Here is an 18596-nt window from a genome sequence, read left to right as displayed (position 1 = left end):
GTAAAATTAATATTCTCCGAGATGTGTGTATGACTTTGAGAGATGTTGCGCTTTCATAATGATTATCTTCTGTAAGAAAAGTGGAAAAATAAATAATCGGAGAAAAATCATAGAGAAAATTTTGATGTATAATAAATTATATGCTACTCTTGTGTGATTAAAAATCTATAGGCAAAATGTACTCCTTCATTCAAAGCATTAAAACACTTGGTCTAACCTTACATTACTGATTCCAAAAATAGATGCATCCATATTTACAATCAAATAGTTTTAAAATAAATAAATAAGATTGACACTTTGATAATGAAAAAGAAACGTTTCAGCGCTTTTAATTTTAAATGGAGAAATATGGTCGAAACATCACATTTTGTGTTTTTGTTAAAATAAAAATTTCAACTTAGATCTATATTTTATTCAACGCTACTCATTTTAAACACTAGGTGAAGAAATATTAAGAATCAATGAATTCTCAACTTCATTTATTATAACAGTGACGTCAATGAATAATGCGCACTACTCTCTAAGAGCTTGTTTTAAAATGACGTCAAAAAGAATTGTATTTTTATTTACGTAAAAAGGAAATAACGTTAGGATCTAATACTATAACCGGAAGACCTAATACAAATTTACCAGCTTTTACACGGCAAGAAACAGTTCATTTTTATACAGATCTATTGAACTAGCAACAAGAAGTTCTAGAACCAAGAGAAACAGCTGAGACATGAACGGTCAGTAAAAATAATGTACATTAAACAGTCTATAGTCTATAGAATCTAGATCTAGAAATCTAGATAGATTATGCCTGCGTTTTATGATTAAAAACTTGTTAAAATAGCTAGATCTAGAAATCTAGATCTAGGTCTAGTAGTACCTAGATCTATGAGCAATTATAGATCTAGCTTCTAAATCTAGATCGATGTATCTAGATCTAGACGCTAGATAAAAATCTAGATCTGGATTAGACTAGTGGCTAGACAGATCTACACCTAGACTCTAGATGTTGAATGTAATCTAGAAGTCTAGATCTTGACTTAGTAAGCCTACTAGAGATTTTTATAGAGATCTAGATCTAGAATCTAAGTGTCTATTCTTGATCTTGATCTAGAAATCAATCATTAAATTAAAACTGATCGATCAACAGAGCACGCTCGAAAGCTTAACGCGCAGTTTTATTACAGAAATTTCTAAACATTTTTCTACACTCACCCCTCCGTCTTAACCCCTTCTCATTCGCCAGTAGATCTAGATCTAGATATAGATCTATTCCTCCGACAATAGTCTTAGTTAGCCTAATAATGGAGTCCCAGTCCAGGCCATTTTATTGAATACAATCAGCTTTACAGAGATGTAAATCAGTTTGTCTTTTAGGAGACGCAGACATTGGATATATAACACTTTGTGTTAATAGAAAACAGGCGTGTGTCATGTAATAATAATTTTATTTTTATCTGGCTAAGGAAAGGAAACCCTACACTATTATACTAAACAACGTATATTAAAACTCAAGAAGAACGTAGGTGATTTTTAATTTTATGTGGTATAGTATTGCTGTTCCCACCTGGTCATAACCCTAACGCAAACCCCTAAGGTTTAAACATAACCCTAGTAGTGTCCCAATGCCAGATACAAGGCAGGAAGACAAGATTTCTATAAGTTACTGCATCAACTTGTCCGCGTGTAGTACCGCCATATTGAAAGGAAATTTCTAATGTATTGAATCGTTAGTATTTTTTGTTAACACTATCTCAACAAAAGCTAACCCTAATCTTAACTAGTGGCATTAGCTGTCCCTCACTTATTAAAACGCTAGAAGGTTTAGTATCTCAATTCTAAACATAAATCTAGTCATAGCCGTATCTCTAAGTATAGCCCTAACCATGTTCCTAACCTTAAGCCTTGCTTTGGCCTTTTATCGGCACAAGTAACTTCGATACAGTGGCGTAGCCAGGATCGTCTCAAGGGGGGGGGGGTTCCAATTTTTACCCGGGGACAAACTTTCGATTTGCACCCCCCCAAACTTTCGATTTGCACCCCCCCCCCTCAAACTTTCTACCCCCCCCCCCCTTGCCTACGCCACTGCTTCGATACGACTCCGTATCTCCAGGCCTACGTTTTTAAATAGGAATAGAATCTTTTCTTTTCATTTTAGTAAATCTCCTAGTAACTCTGAACTTAACATACGGTTGAAAACCTAATTGCAATTCATTGTACAAAATTAACCTTTGTAATCTGTTTACTTTCTAGTGGGAAGCAAAGTCGAGGGCGTACCAAAGGCCAAAAATGAAATCGCCAATGCAATTAAAACTGCTGGTAAACCGGAGAACCTGACCCAGAGGGATCTGGGGGAAAAAGTTATTCCAGGTAACCACGACAACAAAATATTGTACTATAAGATTAACCATAGCCGTGTATTGATATGGTCAGTATTTCCCATAGGGATACTTAAATCATCAGTAAATAACCAACTATAGTCAGACTTATACGATGCATTTGTGTAGTAAGTATAGATAATTATAGATAATTATCAAACTTAGGCCTTCATTCTTAGCTTAGCCGTAAGACCCTGAGGGATCTTGTATTGTAAATTTTCTACTAGCTATATTAATATGTTAGCTAAGCAAACTAATGATAGCCATGACATTTTACCAGACGAAAATATAACAAACTCAAATATATATTTTTAAAGAATCTAAAGAAATATATTTTTAAAATTTCGTATAATTGTTTTTAGACACGAGATCGTCCTACATTTTGGGGAAGTTGAAGGAAAAAGATTCACCATCACCATCACCAGTAGACGGCGGCAAACAGGAAAATGATGAAAACAGCAACAACAGCAGCAGCAACATCAACTGCAACAACAGCAGCATGGACAACTCCAAACACGATCTCATCCACACCCCACAGGACAAGATGGCCGTACTCGACGCTCAGAAAACGAAAGCGGAAATGCCCGCGTCGGCGTCTACTTCCGGGTCAACCTTGACCCCGGATACCACCTGTTCGGGAGAGATCGCCTTCATCGACCCCCGCCAGAACCAGGTGTTTCAGGTCCTGACTGGCATCCAGCAGCTGAGGAAAGGTGGGCAGTTTGCTGACCTGACCGTCAAAGTCAGGGATGTTGAGTTCAGGTAAGCGAATCTGATGGTACTTGTTGCTTAGGTAATATGGGGGGGGGGGAGGGATTCATTTAGATATGACGTCACTCACATTGGGAGCTTTCTCAAATTGTTGCAGAGATCTACTACATTGGCCACATCAACAAATTGTAACCGGAACCCAAGCCCGAAACCTAAGGCTACATTTAATAATAACTATTTGGGGCCAATGCCCTGACTTAACTTTAACCATAACAGCTATGAATGCTAAAAAAATCTATAAGATACCGTACTGCCGGCGTTTTTGTAAAACCTTGTATTATCATGGTTAACTGTTACATATATTTTTTGAATGTTAAATATATAACCATTGTTAGTGTTATTTCATGATTTACCTTTATTTTTTTGGCCAGATGTCACCGATTTGTTCTGGCCACCAACTCGCCCTTTCTGCGCTCGTTGATTGAAGACTACACACAGACCAAGCTGGAGGAGGGGGACTCAAAGCACATCGGCTCCACGGGTGACGGCAGTCTCAGAGACGACGGGGACAGCATCAACAACACAAAGAACAGCATCGTCACAACCATCTTCAGCAACAACTCTCTCGGTGGAAGTCCTAGCACCCCAGAACCCAGGAAACGTTCTACCGGGACTGGAAACAAGGACGTGGTCGTGTTGAAAGGCATTCAGCCTGAGATATTTGATAAGGTAAATTATTAGAGCACTCAAGCAGAGTTTCTTCCAGGCATCTCTTCTACCGCCCCGAGCCCCCCCCCCCCCCCCCCGAACGAGATGGAATTTATATAGTAAACATATACCTTTACTAGTGTCCGCCCCCCCCCCCCCACCGGAAAATGTTGACCGCCGCCCCCCGAAAATATCAAGTGCCCCCCCCCCCCCCGAGAAAAAAGTCTGGAAGAAACACTGCACTCAAGGCATTCAGCCTGTGATATTTGATAAGGTAAATTATTAGAGCACTCAATGCATTGAGCCTGAGATATTTGATAAGGTAAATTATAAATTAATCACAGATAGGAACCACCTTAAAATACTGGATAAGTTAATTTGTTACAACAGTTAAGATATCCAGCCTCAGATATTTTATAGATAACTAGTTAAAGCACTCAAGGCAACCAGCCAGAAATATTTGATCTTGTGGGTCGACGTGGTCGAGTCGATAAAGCTTATGGTTGCTAAACTTAACGTCCCGAGTTTGAACCCCCGGGTAGGTGAGTCTCGACCCGTCTAGTTGAGAAAATTCCAAGATTAAACAACTGCTGCCTTATTATTTGTACTTGGTTGGATAAAGGTTACGAAGCGAACTCAGAAAGTAAAACAGGCTGAAATCGAAGCCAACGGTCTATACTACGCATAACAAGTTGCATAACAAGTTGCTACGTATTACTTTATTAAGTGTTGGAGGAAATCCCATTCAAACAAAACAATTTAGAACGAAGAAGAAGAAGACTCAGCATGTGATATAGGATAAGGTAACTGGTCACAATTGTGATTCTTCACAGAATATCATCAAGGAGGGGATTGTAGGCAATAAACTACCAAAAACCTAGCTTCAATGGCCCTTTATTTCTGTTGGTTTTTGTATTCAGTTTTATAATTACCCACTAAGTTGCCAATCATGATAACACATGCGAACATGGTTTAAAAAAAAAGAATAAAACACCTGGTTTAAAAATATTTTTAAATTTTCAAACAATTTTTATTTTCTAAAGATTTTTTTTTCATATTAGGTATTAGACTTCATGTACTGCGTGTTCGATGACGTCATCACCAAGGAAAATGCCCTGGAGCTTCTGCTGGCAGCCGACACGTTCCAGCTGACCTATCTGAGGAGAACTTGTGCCAGCTTCGTCACAGACACCCTCTCGGCCAGTAACGTCTTTGACGTCATCACCCTGTGTGACGCAGGCTATGCTAATTTGTTTGAGCCAAAGGTCATGAGGCGGAGCCACCAGGTAATAATGATTAAATGGGCTAACCACCGCTCTAACCATAATCCTAAGCATCTGAGATGGGACAGAAAAACGCGCGATACCGTTATGTAACAGTCCTGCTGGCGTTTTAACAAAAAAAAAACCCGATTCAGAGATAGGATCAGTGCTGTTTAAAAATAACCAAAGGAGAAGGCTACGGTTAAATTAATGTTGCAGTATTTGCAAAAAAAAAAAAAAAAGCTTTGATTGGAGTTAATTTTAAAATGTTATTTTGCATACTTAGTTAATTAAAACTAGAAACTGGAATCAATTTATCGCGTTGTTCCTTCAGGTGATCCGGGAAAACTTCTCCCAGTTGAGCACGACAGACGAGTTTCTGGCACTGAGCCGACACCACATGATTCCACTGATTGCTGACAGCATGCTGCACGCCCAGGAAGAGATGGATGTCATACAGGCCCTACTCAGGTGAGAACTTGGGATCTCTTAAATTGTGGTAAGGGAAGTAACTTGTGTGCAGGTTTTTAAAATGCGTTATCTCCCTTGTGTTATTTCCAAATTGTAGAAATTTACTTTTAAAATTTGGAATGTTTGGAGTTTGGTAGACAGTTATCATCTAGGTGGGTGTTGCAGTTTTCTTCCCGTGTAAAATAATATTAAAATTTGACAAACCTATTATTATAGTCCAAACGATCGCTAACCTAAACGACATTTCACACAAAGAATCCAATCAGCGTCATGGTATTGTCATGTTGCAAGTTTAAGGCTGGTTGTTTGTCTACTGCTTTTCGATGTGCCATCATGCACAGAGTTCGCTAATACTGATAGTTCCAAAAACTTGACAATACTGCAATGTCAGTTTAAACAATCTGGTGTTCTTACAATGCTCTCACTGATATATTCCTTACGGTTATATCGTGCTGACAGTGACACATTTCAGATGGTGTCAAGTCTAGGTTGAGAATTTCGATTGCTAACATATTTACTTAAAACAAACTTTTTTCCCTTCAAATCGGCATAATGTGCAATTAGCCATTGCTTATTTAGCTAATGTAATCGATTTCATTTCGAGAAATTTCGTGTAATCAAACAAACTTGAGCGATTGCTGTACGATTCATTTTACAGTGTAAGCACAAAACAAGCCTTAAAAAAAACTCTATTCATTTCTCCTCAAAGCTTAGTTTTCATTTTTATCAACAAAATGGATATAACACAGCTTTAAATACTTGAGGGGCTTAGCGACATTTTTATTTTTACAGGTTTACATTATTTTAACACATAATTATGTCGTTTGCTAGTGGTAAACACCGCCTGGTTATACATTTTAAAATAATGTACTTGCTTGTCTTTCTGTGATACTATATAATTTATTTTACTTTACAAGGTTTTTACACATCATTTCTTCGACTATTTTCTATAGTTGGCCTCTACATTACAGTTTATATTTCCCCAAGATCTCGTTCAATATAGCTGTCCTATAATACAAAGCTTTCATTATCTTCTAACTACAAACTATCTACTGTTGTACGATTAGATGGGTCAAGTTCCGTCCCGAGGAAAGATGCGCAGACTTGACGCTCATGTTGCAGCACATCCGGTTCCCGCTTATGACCTCTAGAGAACTGGACAAATTGCGGGAAATCCCCATGCTCCGTGAGAACTCTCTAGCAATGGCGCTGGTGGATGAATCGAGAGCCTATGAGTAAGTGCAGGCATGTTTACATAAAACTAATGTTTACATTAGGGCTAATTTTTTTAGTAAAGAAACACGTCGTTTTTACTTCAATTTCCAACTATAGCTAAGTTCAATATAGGTAGAAGATAGAGGCAATTGCTAGTGGAAGTGGCTCCCCCCCCCCCCCCAACACACACACTTCCCACGCCTATTACTATCATCTTCTTTTTCCGTTCGTGCCCAACACCCATGTGGCAGATGAAATAGAGTCAATCTGTTAAGTTATCTCGGCACACGAGGGGGGTAAATGTGGTCAGCACTACGCCCAGCCGCCTTTTTTCCCTTATGAGAGTCCATCAGAAATGAGTGGACTCAGTGACGTCATACAGACTCAAGCACGGGATCCGAACTCGAGACATAATAAAAAGGAATTTGTGGAAAAACGTAGGCCTATCTAAGCTAACAAACCTTTTTACATATTTGCAATTTTATATTTTATATAAGTTAATCTGTTCTTAATTTTTCTCTAAAGTTTATGTTTCTGTTTGATTCTTGTCATGGAATAAAAAGGTTTATGTGACTCAACCGACATATGTTGGGTACCCAATTGTGCTGATGTGAACCCGGGCACTTCATTCTTAACAGTTTCAAATAGGGTTTTTCAAATGGCGTTTTTAGTTATCTATACTAGACCACACCGTCACTGACAACGTATCGCCGAAAAAAATGTCATTAAAATATAAAAAATGCACTGACATGAATGAGCTGCTGATTCTCTCACGACAGAACCATCGACTACACCGACCGTCTGGCATGGCCTCGTCACAACTGCATCTCGCGCTGCCTGTTCCCATCACGTGACTTCATCATGTGGACGGCTGACCGCGACAAGGGCCTGCACTTCTACTCCATCATCGACGGCATCCACCACAAGGTGACCAGCTTTGGCGAGCTCAGCATGCCCAACGGTTTTGCCTTTGACAGCACCTCCTCTGTGTGCACTTATGCAGATAGAATCTATTTCACTGGTAGGTCACACCTATGGTAATGATCCGTTTGAACTATTCACTAAATAACTTTTGTTTTATTGAAATACGAGCCGACCCGCGGCATATCATACGCCGCTATTTAGTTGTTGTTTTTTTCTACTTTTCAGTTATTCATAATTTGTTAATTCGACACTACCAACGCTGCCACTGAAAATATTTCTTTAAAACAATATAAGTAGCTCGTTAAGGACGATAACCCCCCCCCCCCTCCTCCCCCCTCCGTTAAAGTAAACTCCACTTAGTTACCCCCCCCCCCCTACGTTTAAAATCGTTTCAAACTGCCCCTAATAGTCGTCACTAAACCCGGATCTGTTTGTAAACATTTAGAGTGAACCACAGCTCACCAGACCATGTAGGGGTGGGGGTGGTAGGGAGCGCGTTTACAGCTTGTTTTCTAGCGTCTCCCAGAATAGAATTATATATATAGATATAGATATCTGTTTTTTGGATAATGTACCATTTTTACAAGGAAGGGAAGTCAGCGGCGTAAGCAGAATTTTGTAATGCCGTCGGCAATAGCCGTAAATTAACGTCAGATGGCTGTCCTTTTGGAGTCCATCTACCCGCACCAGCTCCCACCACATACATGCATTGAATCAGAAGCGTAGCGACCCTTCCCGGCGCCCGGGGACAAACTTTCGATTAGCACCCCCCCCCCTCAAGATTTCGATTTGCACCCCCCCCTCAAATTTTCGATTTGCACCCCCCCCCCCTCAAATTTTCGATTTGCACCCCCCCTCAAGCTTTCAATTTATTTTTCCAACCCATTTTGGCGCCCCCTAAGGCCGGCGCCCGGGGACATATGTCCCCCGCCCCCCCCCCCCTCGCTACGCCTCTGCATTGAATGAAAAGGCCTTAAAGTAATTAAGAAAGAAATCACAAACGAATTCTCACTTAAAATAAAAGCGTGCGTTGTGGTTATTCAGCTTACTCGAATTTCAATAGGTTAAGCTTTCAGATTCAACATTGGGTAATTGTACTTCCGGAATGTTGATGTTTTTTTTTTAAATCTATCACATTCTCTGTTTTATCTATATTTCATATGATTGAGTGTAAGTTATTGATTGTTCAACAGGGGGAGAGTTCAACACTGACCTAACTTGGAGTGTGGACAGCAGCACTGGCGAGGTGAAAATTCATGCTAAAATGCCAAGAGGTCGCAAGTTCCATAGCATGGTGGCAGCTAAAGGGTGTATCTACTGTCTGGGGGGACAAGACAAGAGGGGGTACTCAGGTAAAGACTACATTTACTTTCATGGTGGTCAGGTAAAGGTTACATTTACTTTCATGGTGGTCAGGTAAAGGCTACATTTACTTTCATGGTGGTCAGGTAAAGGCTACATTTACTTTCTTGGTGGTCAGGTAAAGATTACATTTACTTTCATGGTGGTCAGGTAAAGGCTACATTTACTTTCTTGGTGGTCAGGTAAAGGCTACATTCACTTTCATGGTGGTCAGGTAAAGGCTACATCTACTGTATGGTGGTCAGGTAAAGGCTACATCTACTGTATGGTGGTCAGGTAAAGGCTACATCTACTGTATGGTGGTCAGGTAAAGGCTACATCTACTGTATGGTGGTCACGTAAAGGCTACATCTACTGTATGGTGGTCAGGTAAAGGCTAGAGCTACGGTCAGGGTGGTCAGGTAAAGGCTACATCTGCAGTATGGTGGTCAGGTAAAGGCTACATCTACTGTATGGTGGTCAGGTAAAGGCTACATCTACTGTATGGTGGTCAGGTAAAGGCTACATTTACTGTATGGTGGTCAGGTAAAGGTTACATCTACTGTATGGTGGTCAGGTAAAGGTTACATCTACTGTATGGTGGTCAGGTAAAGGCTAGAGCTACGGTCAGGGTGGTCAGGTAAAGGCTACATCTGCAGTATGGTGGTCAGGTAAAGGTTACATCTACTGTATGGTGGTCAGGTAAAGGTTACATCTACTGTATGGTGGTCAGGTAAAGGCTAGATCTACGGTCAGGGTGGTCAGGTAAAGGCTACATCTGCAGTATGGTGGTCAGGTAAAGGCTACATCTGCAGTATGGGTGGTCAGGTAAAGGTTACATCTACTGTATGGTGGTCAGGTAAAGGCTACATCTGCAGTATGGTGGTCAGGTAAAGGTTACATCTACTGTATGGTGGTCAGGTAAAGGTTACATCTACTGTATGGTGGTCAGGTAAAGGCTAGATCTACGGTCAGGGTGGTCAGGTAAAGGCTACATCTGCAGTATGGTGGTCAGGTAAAGGCTAGATCTACGGTCAGGGTGGTCAGGTGAAGGCTACATTTACTTTCATGATGGTCAGGTAAAGGCTACATCTACTGTATGGTGGTCAGGTAAAGGCTAGATCTACTGTATGGTGGTCAGGTAAAGGCTACATCTGCAGTATGGTGGTCAGGTAAAGGCTACATCTGCAGTATGGGTGGTCAGGTAAAGGTTACATCTACTGTATGGTGGTCACGTAAAGGCTACATCTACTGTATGGTGGTCAGGTAAAGGCTAGATCTACTGTATGGTGGTCAGGTAAAGGCTACATCTGCAGTATGGTGGTCAGGTAAAGGTTACATCTACTGTATGGTGGTCAGGTAAAGGTTACATCTACTGTATGGTGGTCAGGTAAAGGCTAGATCTACGGTCAGGGTGGTCAGGTAAAGGCTACATCTGCAGTATGGTGGTCAGGTAAAGGTTACATCTACTGTATGGTGGTCAGGTAAAGGCTACATTTACTTTCATGATGGTCAGGTAAAGGCTACATTTACTGTATGGGTGGTCAGGTAAAGGTTACATCTACTGTATGGTGGTCAGGTGAAGGCTACATTTACTTTCATGATGGTCAGGTAAAGGCTACATTTACTGTATGGGTGGTCAGGTAAAGGCTACATTTACTTTCATGGTGGTCAGGTAAAGGCTACATTTACTTTCATGGTGGTCAGGTAAAGGCTACATCTGCAGTATGGGTGGTCAGGTAAAGGCTACATCTGCAGTATGGGTGGTCAGGTAAAGGCTACATCTACTGTATGGGTGGTCAGGTAAAGGCTACATCTTCTGTATGGGTGGTCAGGTAAAGGCTACATCTACGGTCAGGGTGGTCAGGTAAAGGCTACATCTGCAGTATGGGTGGTCAGGTAAAGGTTACATCTGCAGTATGGGTGGTCAGGTAAAGGCTACATTCACTTTCATGGTGGTCAGGTAAAGGCTACATCTGCAGTATGGGTGGTCAGGTAAAGGCTACATTCACTTTCATGGTGGTCAGGTAAAGGCTACATCTGCAGTATGGGTGGTCAGGTAAAGGCTACATTCACTTTCATGGTGGTCAGGTAAAGGCTACATCTGCAGTATGGTGGTCAGGTAAAGGCTACATCTGCAGTATGGGTGGTCAGGTAAAGGTTACATCTACTGTATGGTGGTCACGTAAAGGCTACATCTACTGTATGGTGGTCAGGTAAAGGCTACATCTACTGTATGGTGGTCACGTAAAGGCTACATCTACTGTATGGTGGTCAGGTAAAGGCTAGATCTACTGTATGGTGGTCAGGTAAAGGCTACATCTGCAGTATGGTGGTCAGGTAAAGGTTACATCTACTGTATGGTGGTCAGGTAAAGGTTACATCTACTGTATGGTGGTCAGGTAAAGGCTAGATCTACGGTCAGGGTGGTCAGGTAAAGGCTACATCTGCAGTATGGTGGTCAGGTAAAGGTTACATCTACTGTATGGTGGTCAGGTAAAGGCTACATTTACTTTCATGATGGTCAGGTAAAGGCTACATTTACTGTATGGGTGGTCAGGTAAAGGTTACATCTACTGTATGGTGGTCAGGTGAAGGCTACATTTACTTTCATGATGGTCAGGTAAAGGCTACATTTACTGTATGGGTGGTCAGGTAAAGGCTACATTTACTTTCATGGTGGTCAGGTAAAGGCTACATTTACTTTCATGGTGGTCAGGTAAAGGCTACATCTGCAGTATGGGTGGTCAGGTAAAGGCTACATCTGCAGTATGGGTGGTCAGGTAAAGGCTACATCTACTGTATGGGTGGTCAGGTAAAGGCTACATCTTCTGTATGGGTGGTCAGGTAAAGGCTACATCTACGGTCAGGGTGGTCAGGTAAAGGCTACATCTGCAGTATGGGTGGTCAGGTAAAGGTTACATCTGCAGTATGGGTGGTCAGGTAAAGGCTACATTCACTTTCATGGTGGTCAGGTAAAGGCTACATCTGCAGTATGGGTGGTCAGGTAAAGGCTACATTCACTTTCATGGTGGTCAGGTAAAGGCTACATCTGCAGTATGGGTGGTCAGGTAAAGGCTACATTCACTTTCATGGTGGTCAGGTAAGGCTACATCTGCAGTATGGGTGGTCAGGTAAAGGCTACATCTTCTGTATGGGTGGTCAGGTAAAGACTACATTCACTTTCATGGTGGTCAGGTAAAGGCTACATTTACTTTCATAGTGGTAAGGTAAAGGCTACATCTACGGTTAGGGTGGTCAGGTAAAGGCTACATCTACTGTATGGGTGGTCAGGTAAAGGCTACATCTTCTGTATGGGTGGTCAGGTAAAGGCTACATCTTCTGTATGGGTGGTCAGGTAAAGGCTACATCTACGGTCAGGGTGGTCAGGTAAAGGCTACATCTACTGTATGGGTGGTCAGGTAAATGCTACATCTACTATATGGGCGATCAAGGCAAAATAAATTATGTAGATACAGTTAAATAAAACTGATAACGAAAGTAGTTTATCCGTTTTGCTAATGTGTTTTCATATAATGATTCTATTTAGGGCAATATTGCCCCTATTATGAGCACGTCCATTGCCCAACCCTCCCCTATCCCCCAGAACAAAATTTTAAAATACATAAAATATATGCTTTAGCCAATGTCCGAGCCGGCAGTTGTAAGAGCCCCACCCCCATTCTCCCCGGAGAAAAATGTCTAAAAGAAACCCTGGCATAGTTTTTTATTTATTTCTGAGGTATCATCAACGCTGTTTTAGCTGCAACTGTTTTTCTCTTTTTGTCGACAGTGCTGGAGTGTGTGGACGCCTACATCATCGACAAGGACGTGTGGGTCAAGGTCGGGCATTTGTCCGTCCCGGCTTACAACATGGCGGCCGTCATCAGTGGTGGCGCCATCTACCTCGTGGGAGGGGTGGATCACTCTGGGCAACCACTTCGGATTATCCAGTGTTTTGTGGCCCTACGATCTGGTCTGTATTCGGCCTTTAAAGTGGACATTCCGAACATGCCGCCAAGCTTGCTGAGTGCCAGAGCCATAACTTCCGGTTTGGACGGCATGGTTTACATTGTCTGTGGACACGGGGAGGTAAACAACACTTCGTACCTTCTTTTTATTCGATAAAAATCTAAATAAAAGATAATTTTAAAATATTTATTTTTTAAATAACAAAAACTCACGTTTTTTTAGCTATTAAGTGTCTGAGTAGAAATTTTGATTGTAATAAACAATGTGAGATGGGTACCTGACTTACGTTATACATTTTCTATATTTATAATGCAAAACTGCAACTAAAATGAGCTTTAATTATTTTTAAACCCATTTTGGCGCCCCCTCGGGTCGGCGCCCGGGGACATATGTACCCCCCTCGCTACGCCTCTGGGGAAGGTAAAGGTGGCTGGGCATAGTGCTGACACACATTATCCCCACTCATGTGCCAAAATAACAGAAACAGGTTAAATATTCTTCGGGTTCGAAAGGGAAGTTTACTTTTACTTTTAAACCATGTGATTTAAATAAGTAATTCTCTTTGAAATGCCGTGAGCTTGTTTATATTGTTTCTTTCATGAGACTTATTTTAAAAATCTACGATGTTGGTTTAAGCTTTGTACTTCTACTACAGTTTGCTTAATGTTTTATTGATTGAATTTTCTTCGTATGGTGCACTTCCTACAAGAAAAACTGGCATATCTATTATTCCTTGAAATACTTTTAAAATAAAATGAAGAAAACTATTCAAATAGCAATAACGATCGTTCTAAGTTGAGTTTGAGTGGAGTATATATTTGAGATGTAATGCTTTTTTAAGAATAATTTTAATTCTGTCTTTGGGGTCATCCATAAATGGGGGAGGGGGGGGGGGGGTCCGTAATTTTGTGACGATGTGTGATGAGGGAGAGGGGGGGGGGGGTGGGGGTTCAGATGTTGCGACGTCAAATTTTTGCATTATAAAAAAGCAATGTTAGAAAACGAATTTTAGACGTTATTTCGCGTTTTAGATAACTGTTTTAATAAATTGTAATAGTTTAGACAAGATTTTGGAAAAATATCGATGTTTTAAAAAAAATTCAACTGCAATTTTGAGGGGGGTTGTAGGTTGAGGCGTGACGTCATTTTAGGGGGGTGGGTCTGGCTTTTTGTGACGACGTGTGACGGAGGGGAGGGGCGGTGGAGGGAAAAATCGTCAAAAAAGCGTGACGTCATTTATGGATGACCCCTTTCGCGTGGACTTATATCGCCTCTATCTTTCTGGTTTATTTTCTTTTCTTTTACGTACATAACTTCTGTCTTTCAGGCAAACCGCTTTTATTTTTCATACATACTGTTTCTATCTTTTTGGTATATTTTTCTGTCTTTTACGTATATCTCTTCTGTCTTGCTTCTATCTTTCATACATATCGCCTCTGTCTTGCAGGTCTATCGCTTTGACCCAGAGAAACGTGAACTCAACCACCTGACAACCCTGAACAACCTCAGCGAGAACCCCAGAGTCCGCTTCGGGTTGGCCCACATGGGCGGGTGCCTGGTTGTGATTGGTGGACACCAGCTGGGTCACTCCGTCCGCGAGCCAATCAGATCCGTGTGCTTGGACATCGCAACCAAGATGGAGGTCAGGGACTACTCACCCATGCTACCGGGTGAGATCGTCAACACGTGCCTAGCCGCCAAGCTCAACGCCAACATCTTGAAGCTGTTGGGAGAGTCTTAAGTGCAAATTTTGCGCTTAGTGTCAATCTGTCGTTGAACTGACAATTTTAGGCATTTTAAAATAGCTCTCATTACTTCCTAGTCTTTAAGTAAATTAGTAAATTTAAGATCACTAAGATAATATACATATTATACAATTAGTTTATAACTCAGTAACAACATAAAATTATATATATATATATATATATATATATATATATATATATATATATATATATATATATATATATATACTCATTTAGCTAAATATAAGCTGAACGCGATATTGATGAAAAGTACAAGAAACACATATAGAACATTAGCGCGAATACTCGACACACGCATTAATGGAAAAAAAATATTGATTCGCCGTAATATTAAACTTTTAGGGTAAAATGATCCACCAGATGTAGAGTTAATTACCCGCATTAAGGCAAACTTATTCGGGAAGACAACCCAGCTTTTATACATAGCTCAAGGGAAGCTACTGAAATTGTTTTTTTTATTGTTTTATTCAATTCCTTTTATTTGTTTCTTAAAATCTGTAATAATTTATTTAAAAGTTACCAAAAATATTGTCGACTGTGTAAAAAAAAATGACCACGTGGTCTAGTTCCTGTTCCTGTCATCTTCTTGTGAGAGAAATCCTTACGCATCCTTGACCTTGTTGCACACGTTCCTGTCCTAGTTTTTTTTCTAAATTTTCTGAGTTATCTTTTATTACGCCTTGATAGAAAAGATTTTTAAAAGTTTTTATACGTTGTTTCAATTTGATATGTAATGCAAGTATTTTTTTGCCTGTTTGTAAGCCATATTTGTAACTCATATTTGTGGAATTTTAGCATTTGTAATCTGGTCTCCTGAACTGGTTAAATAAAGTTTGAGACACGTTCAACCTCGTTTGGAGTTATTTGTGTTCATGCCTTTTGGCTTGAATAAAACTAGTTGTAGGTTGGGTTGTTCTTATTTTGAGTTTGAATTACTTTTAAATTTAATTTAATTTTGAGTTTTATTTACTCTCTAATTTATTTTTATTTCGAGTTTAATTTACTTTTAAACGTATTTTTATTTTGAGGATTTTTTTAAAACTTTTTAAAGTATTTTTTAAAATTTGCGTTTAAACCGTATTCTAAAGGTTTTTTTTTTTAATTTCTTCTACTATGTATAAGGGGTCATCCATTTATGAAGGGAGGGGGGGGGGGGTCTAAAGTTCCAAATTTTTGTGGACGTCATAAATGACAATGTGTACACAGACATATAGCTCTTCTTTGTACAAAAACAGTAAAACTTTTGAACTCATTTCAAATCGACCCCCGCCCACCCACACCCTTTTCCCACTAAACTTCGTTGCAAAAGTTAGAAACGATTTTTACAATATGTCTGGTCGTCCTAGCAACGATTTGGTTATTAAAATATTCAGACACGTACACTTTCTTTTTTAAAAAAAAATTAATAATAAGCGACTGAAGACCAATGTTTATAGAAACTCAGAAATATGCAGAAAACAAAATGTTACCTTTATGTACTTATCTAACAAAGAAAAAACCTCTCATTATTTAAATTCCTCCTGGGTCGTCCCAGTAAAAATGTTTCGTCGAATTGCCACACAATTTTCGATCTATTATTTAAAAATAATTACGTTTCTTTTATCTTGTAGGTTTTTTAAACAAAGACCTTCGTTCAAAATACGAGCTATTTCATATTATTTTTTCTATTGATTTTCTTTAAATTATCTTGATTTTTATATTCATTCAAATGAACGCTATTTTTTTGCATTGATTATGTAATTTTCTCCGATATTTAAATTTTTCTTATGTTTCAAGACGTTCATGATATTAACAAACTAAGTACATTTGCACAACGGCGTATTTTTGCCGTCATAACGGCAAATTTTGCCGTTATGCAAATGTACTTTGTGAGAGCAGAGACGAAAACAATAGCCTTACAATGCAAGAACAGTTAGTTTCTACATAAGGACCGTGAATTCTTACAGCTGTTATGTAAGTACTGACACAAGGAGAACATATATAGTATCAGCATGTGGGATTTAGTAAAAACTTATCAGATTAAAGTGTTTTGTTATACTTGAAAGGATTTCGGGAGGGGGGGGGGGCGGTAGACGAGCTTCAGGATGTGGGTGGGGAGGGGGGCGGCGACTCCCCCCTCTCACCCCACTGTAGGGATACCTGAAAGAAACACTGGTCGGGAGTAAGTTGTATTCTGATTTTTATTTAAATTTCAGTTTATCAAGGGCGATAACTTTATTCTTAAAATCTGTTTAAACTTTTAGCGGCGTGATAGAGATAGCATTTTTTGTGAATAAACGTTTATAACTTTATTTTAAAAATAAACTAGGCTTTTTAATTTTCAAAGTCTGCAGTTTGTGTTGGAAGTTACAAGAATCAAAAATCACATTTCGTTGGATCATTTGTTTTCTGTTATATTCACCTTAAATTTCTCTATATTAAATAAATTATAATAAAAAATCTTTTTATCAAGTTTTAATTTATAAAGCTTATTGCCTTGATACATTTTTGATAATCCTTTAAATACATCAATGAAATCTACAAGTACAAAGACTAAAGATAAAAAAACGAAAGACAAGGACAAGCTGCACTCAACTAGTGGAACATTAAATATTTTGACAAATCAACAGGAGGATGAGGAATGGAAAGATTTTGAGGAAGAAAAAGAAAAAGACTACTCAGGTCTCCGCATTCAAAATTTGCAGATAACTAAAGAACAGGATGATAGGGAAGCAGCAGATTCTATCGACAATGGTGATGATGATGATAGAGATAACAAGGACAGACGAGATGGGGCATCTGGGCCATGGAATAAATCAAACACACTTTCAACAACAGCACCAGTCCAAGTACAAATCCACCATCATGAGCCAGATAGGGAAGAAACAACGCCTAAAGCTCCTGCAAAATATGTTCCTCCTGCACAAAGACACACAGCTCATTCTTCAGTAAATACACCTAATTTCCCTTCATCTCGTAAGAAAAAAGAGGCACCAAATGTCAATAGTGAAGAAGATTTTCCTACCTTGGGTGGTGCATCTACTACTGGAAAAAGCCTTCAGTACAGTAATACAGCCTCTTCAGACCTCATTGAGAACCCTCATCAGAGAAAAAGTGTAAACCTGACATTGGAAAACAAATTTTCAGCATTGCAAGATTGATTATTGTACAATATAATAAAAGTGTACTACTGTGTTAAACCAGCGTAAATTAATTATAACATAGCTTATTACATTGTGGACTATTATTTCTGTTCAAATTTTTCTTTCTTTTAATAAAAAAAATTTTCTAACAAGAAAGCTCATGATGCTCACTTAAATTTGAATTTAAAAAAAAAAAAAGACAGTATAAACATAAACAACTAATCATACTTTTAGAGGGAAGAATTTAGTCGACTGTACTGATTTATTTTTGTAATTAAATAAAAAATTAATGGTTAAAAAAAAAAAAAAAATAATCCTTTAAGTTTACTTCAGATTTCATTCAGATGAACAGGCCAGATCACATTTCCTCCCTCCCCCAACCCCTCCCCCATACCACTCCCAATCCTGCTCTTCTCAATACTGGTGGCGAAAAAACAAGGTTACCAAGCCTCCTAACTTAGAAGTCATCAAATTTTAATGGTATCAATAAGCTGCAATATTTAAAGCTATTTTTTTGGCGGACTTTAAAATGTTTTTATTATTTTTGGTTTTATTGTTTTTGGTTTGATGAAAGTGCACACGAAGAAAGTGTGGAATGACAGCTTGTCACGTGGTACACATAATCTAAGCCAGTGAGGGGAATACAACTGAAGCATTTAAAGGCTGTGAGAGAATGGTTACAAAAATCTCCTTTTGAAATTAAAAGAAATGAATTTAAAATAAACTCTAAACTTA

General features: G+C 39.3%; 2 protein-coding genes across 2 annotated transcripts; both read left to right on the top strand.

The window, feature by feature from the left end:
• Nucleotides 1-583: 583 nt before the first annotated feature.
• Nucleotides 584-15584, top strand: LOC131929298 (kelch-like protein 35). The gene is made up of 11 exons (XM_059285389.1): nucleotides 584-728; nucleotides 2245-2361; nucleotides 2732-3131; nucleotides 3512-3809; nucleotides 4850-5074; nucleotides 5385-5521; nucleotides 6589-6756; nucleotides 7516-7757; nucleotides 8854-9012; nucleotides 12795-13093; nucleotides 14421-15584. The coding sequence occupies exons 1-11, from the start codon at nucleotides 722-724 to the stop codon at nucleotides 14712-14714; spliced, it is 2346 nt and encodes a 781-aa protein (XP_059141372.1). The 5' UTR covers nucleotides 584-721; the 3' UTR covers nucleotides 14715-15584.
• A 1662-nt stretch (nucleotides 15585-17246) lies between these two features.
• Nucleotides 17247-18154, top strand: LOC131929287 (protein CDV3 homolog). Its single transcript, XM_059285374.1, has one exon. It carries the CDS (start codon nucleotides 17250-17252, stop codon nucleotides 17877-17879), a length of 630 nt encoding a protein of 209 aa, XP_059141357.1. The 5' UTR covers nucleotides 17247-17249; the 3' UTR covers nucleotides 17880-18154.
• The last annotated feature ends 442 nt before the right edge of the window (nucleotides 18155-18596 follow it).

Source organism: Physella acuta, unplaced genomic scaffold (genome assembly GCF_028476545.2).
Source record: "Physella acuta isolate Inbredline_101_S28 unplaced genomic scaffold, ASM2847654v3 ptg001607l, whole genome shotgun sequence".
Lineage (NCBI taxonomy): Eukaryota > Metazoa > Mollusca > Gastropoda > Physidae > Physella > Physella acuta.
Note: the sequence above shows the minus strand (reverse complement) of the source record. Positions and strands in the feature narration are given on the sequence as shown.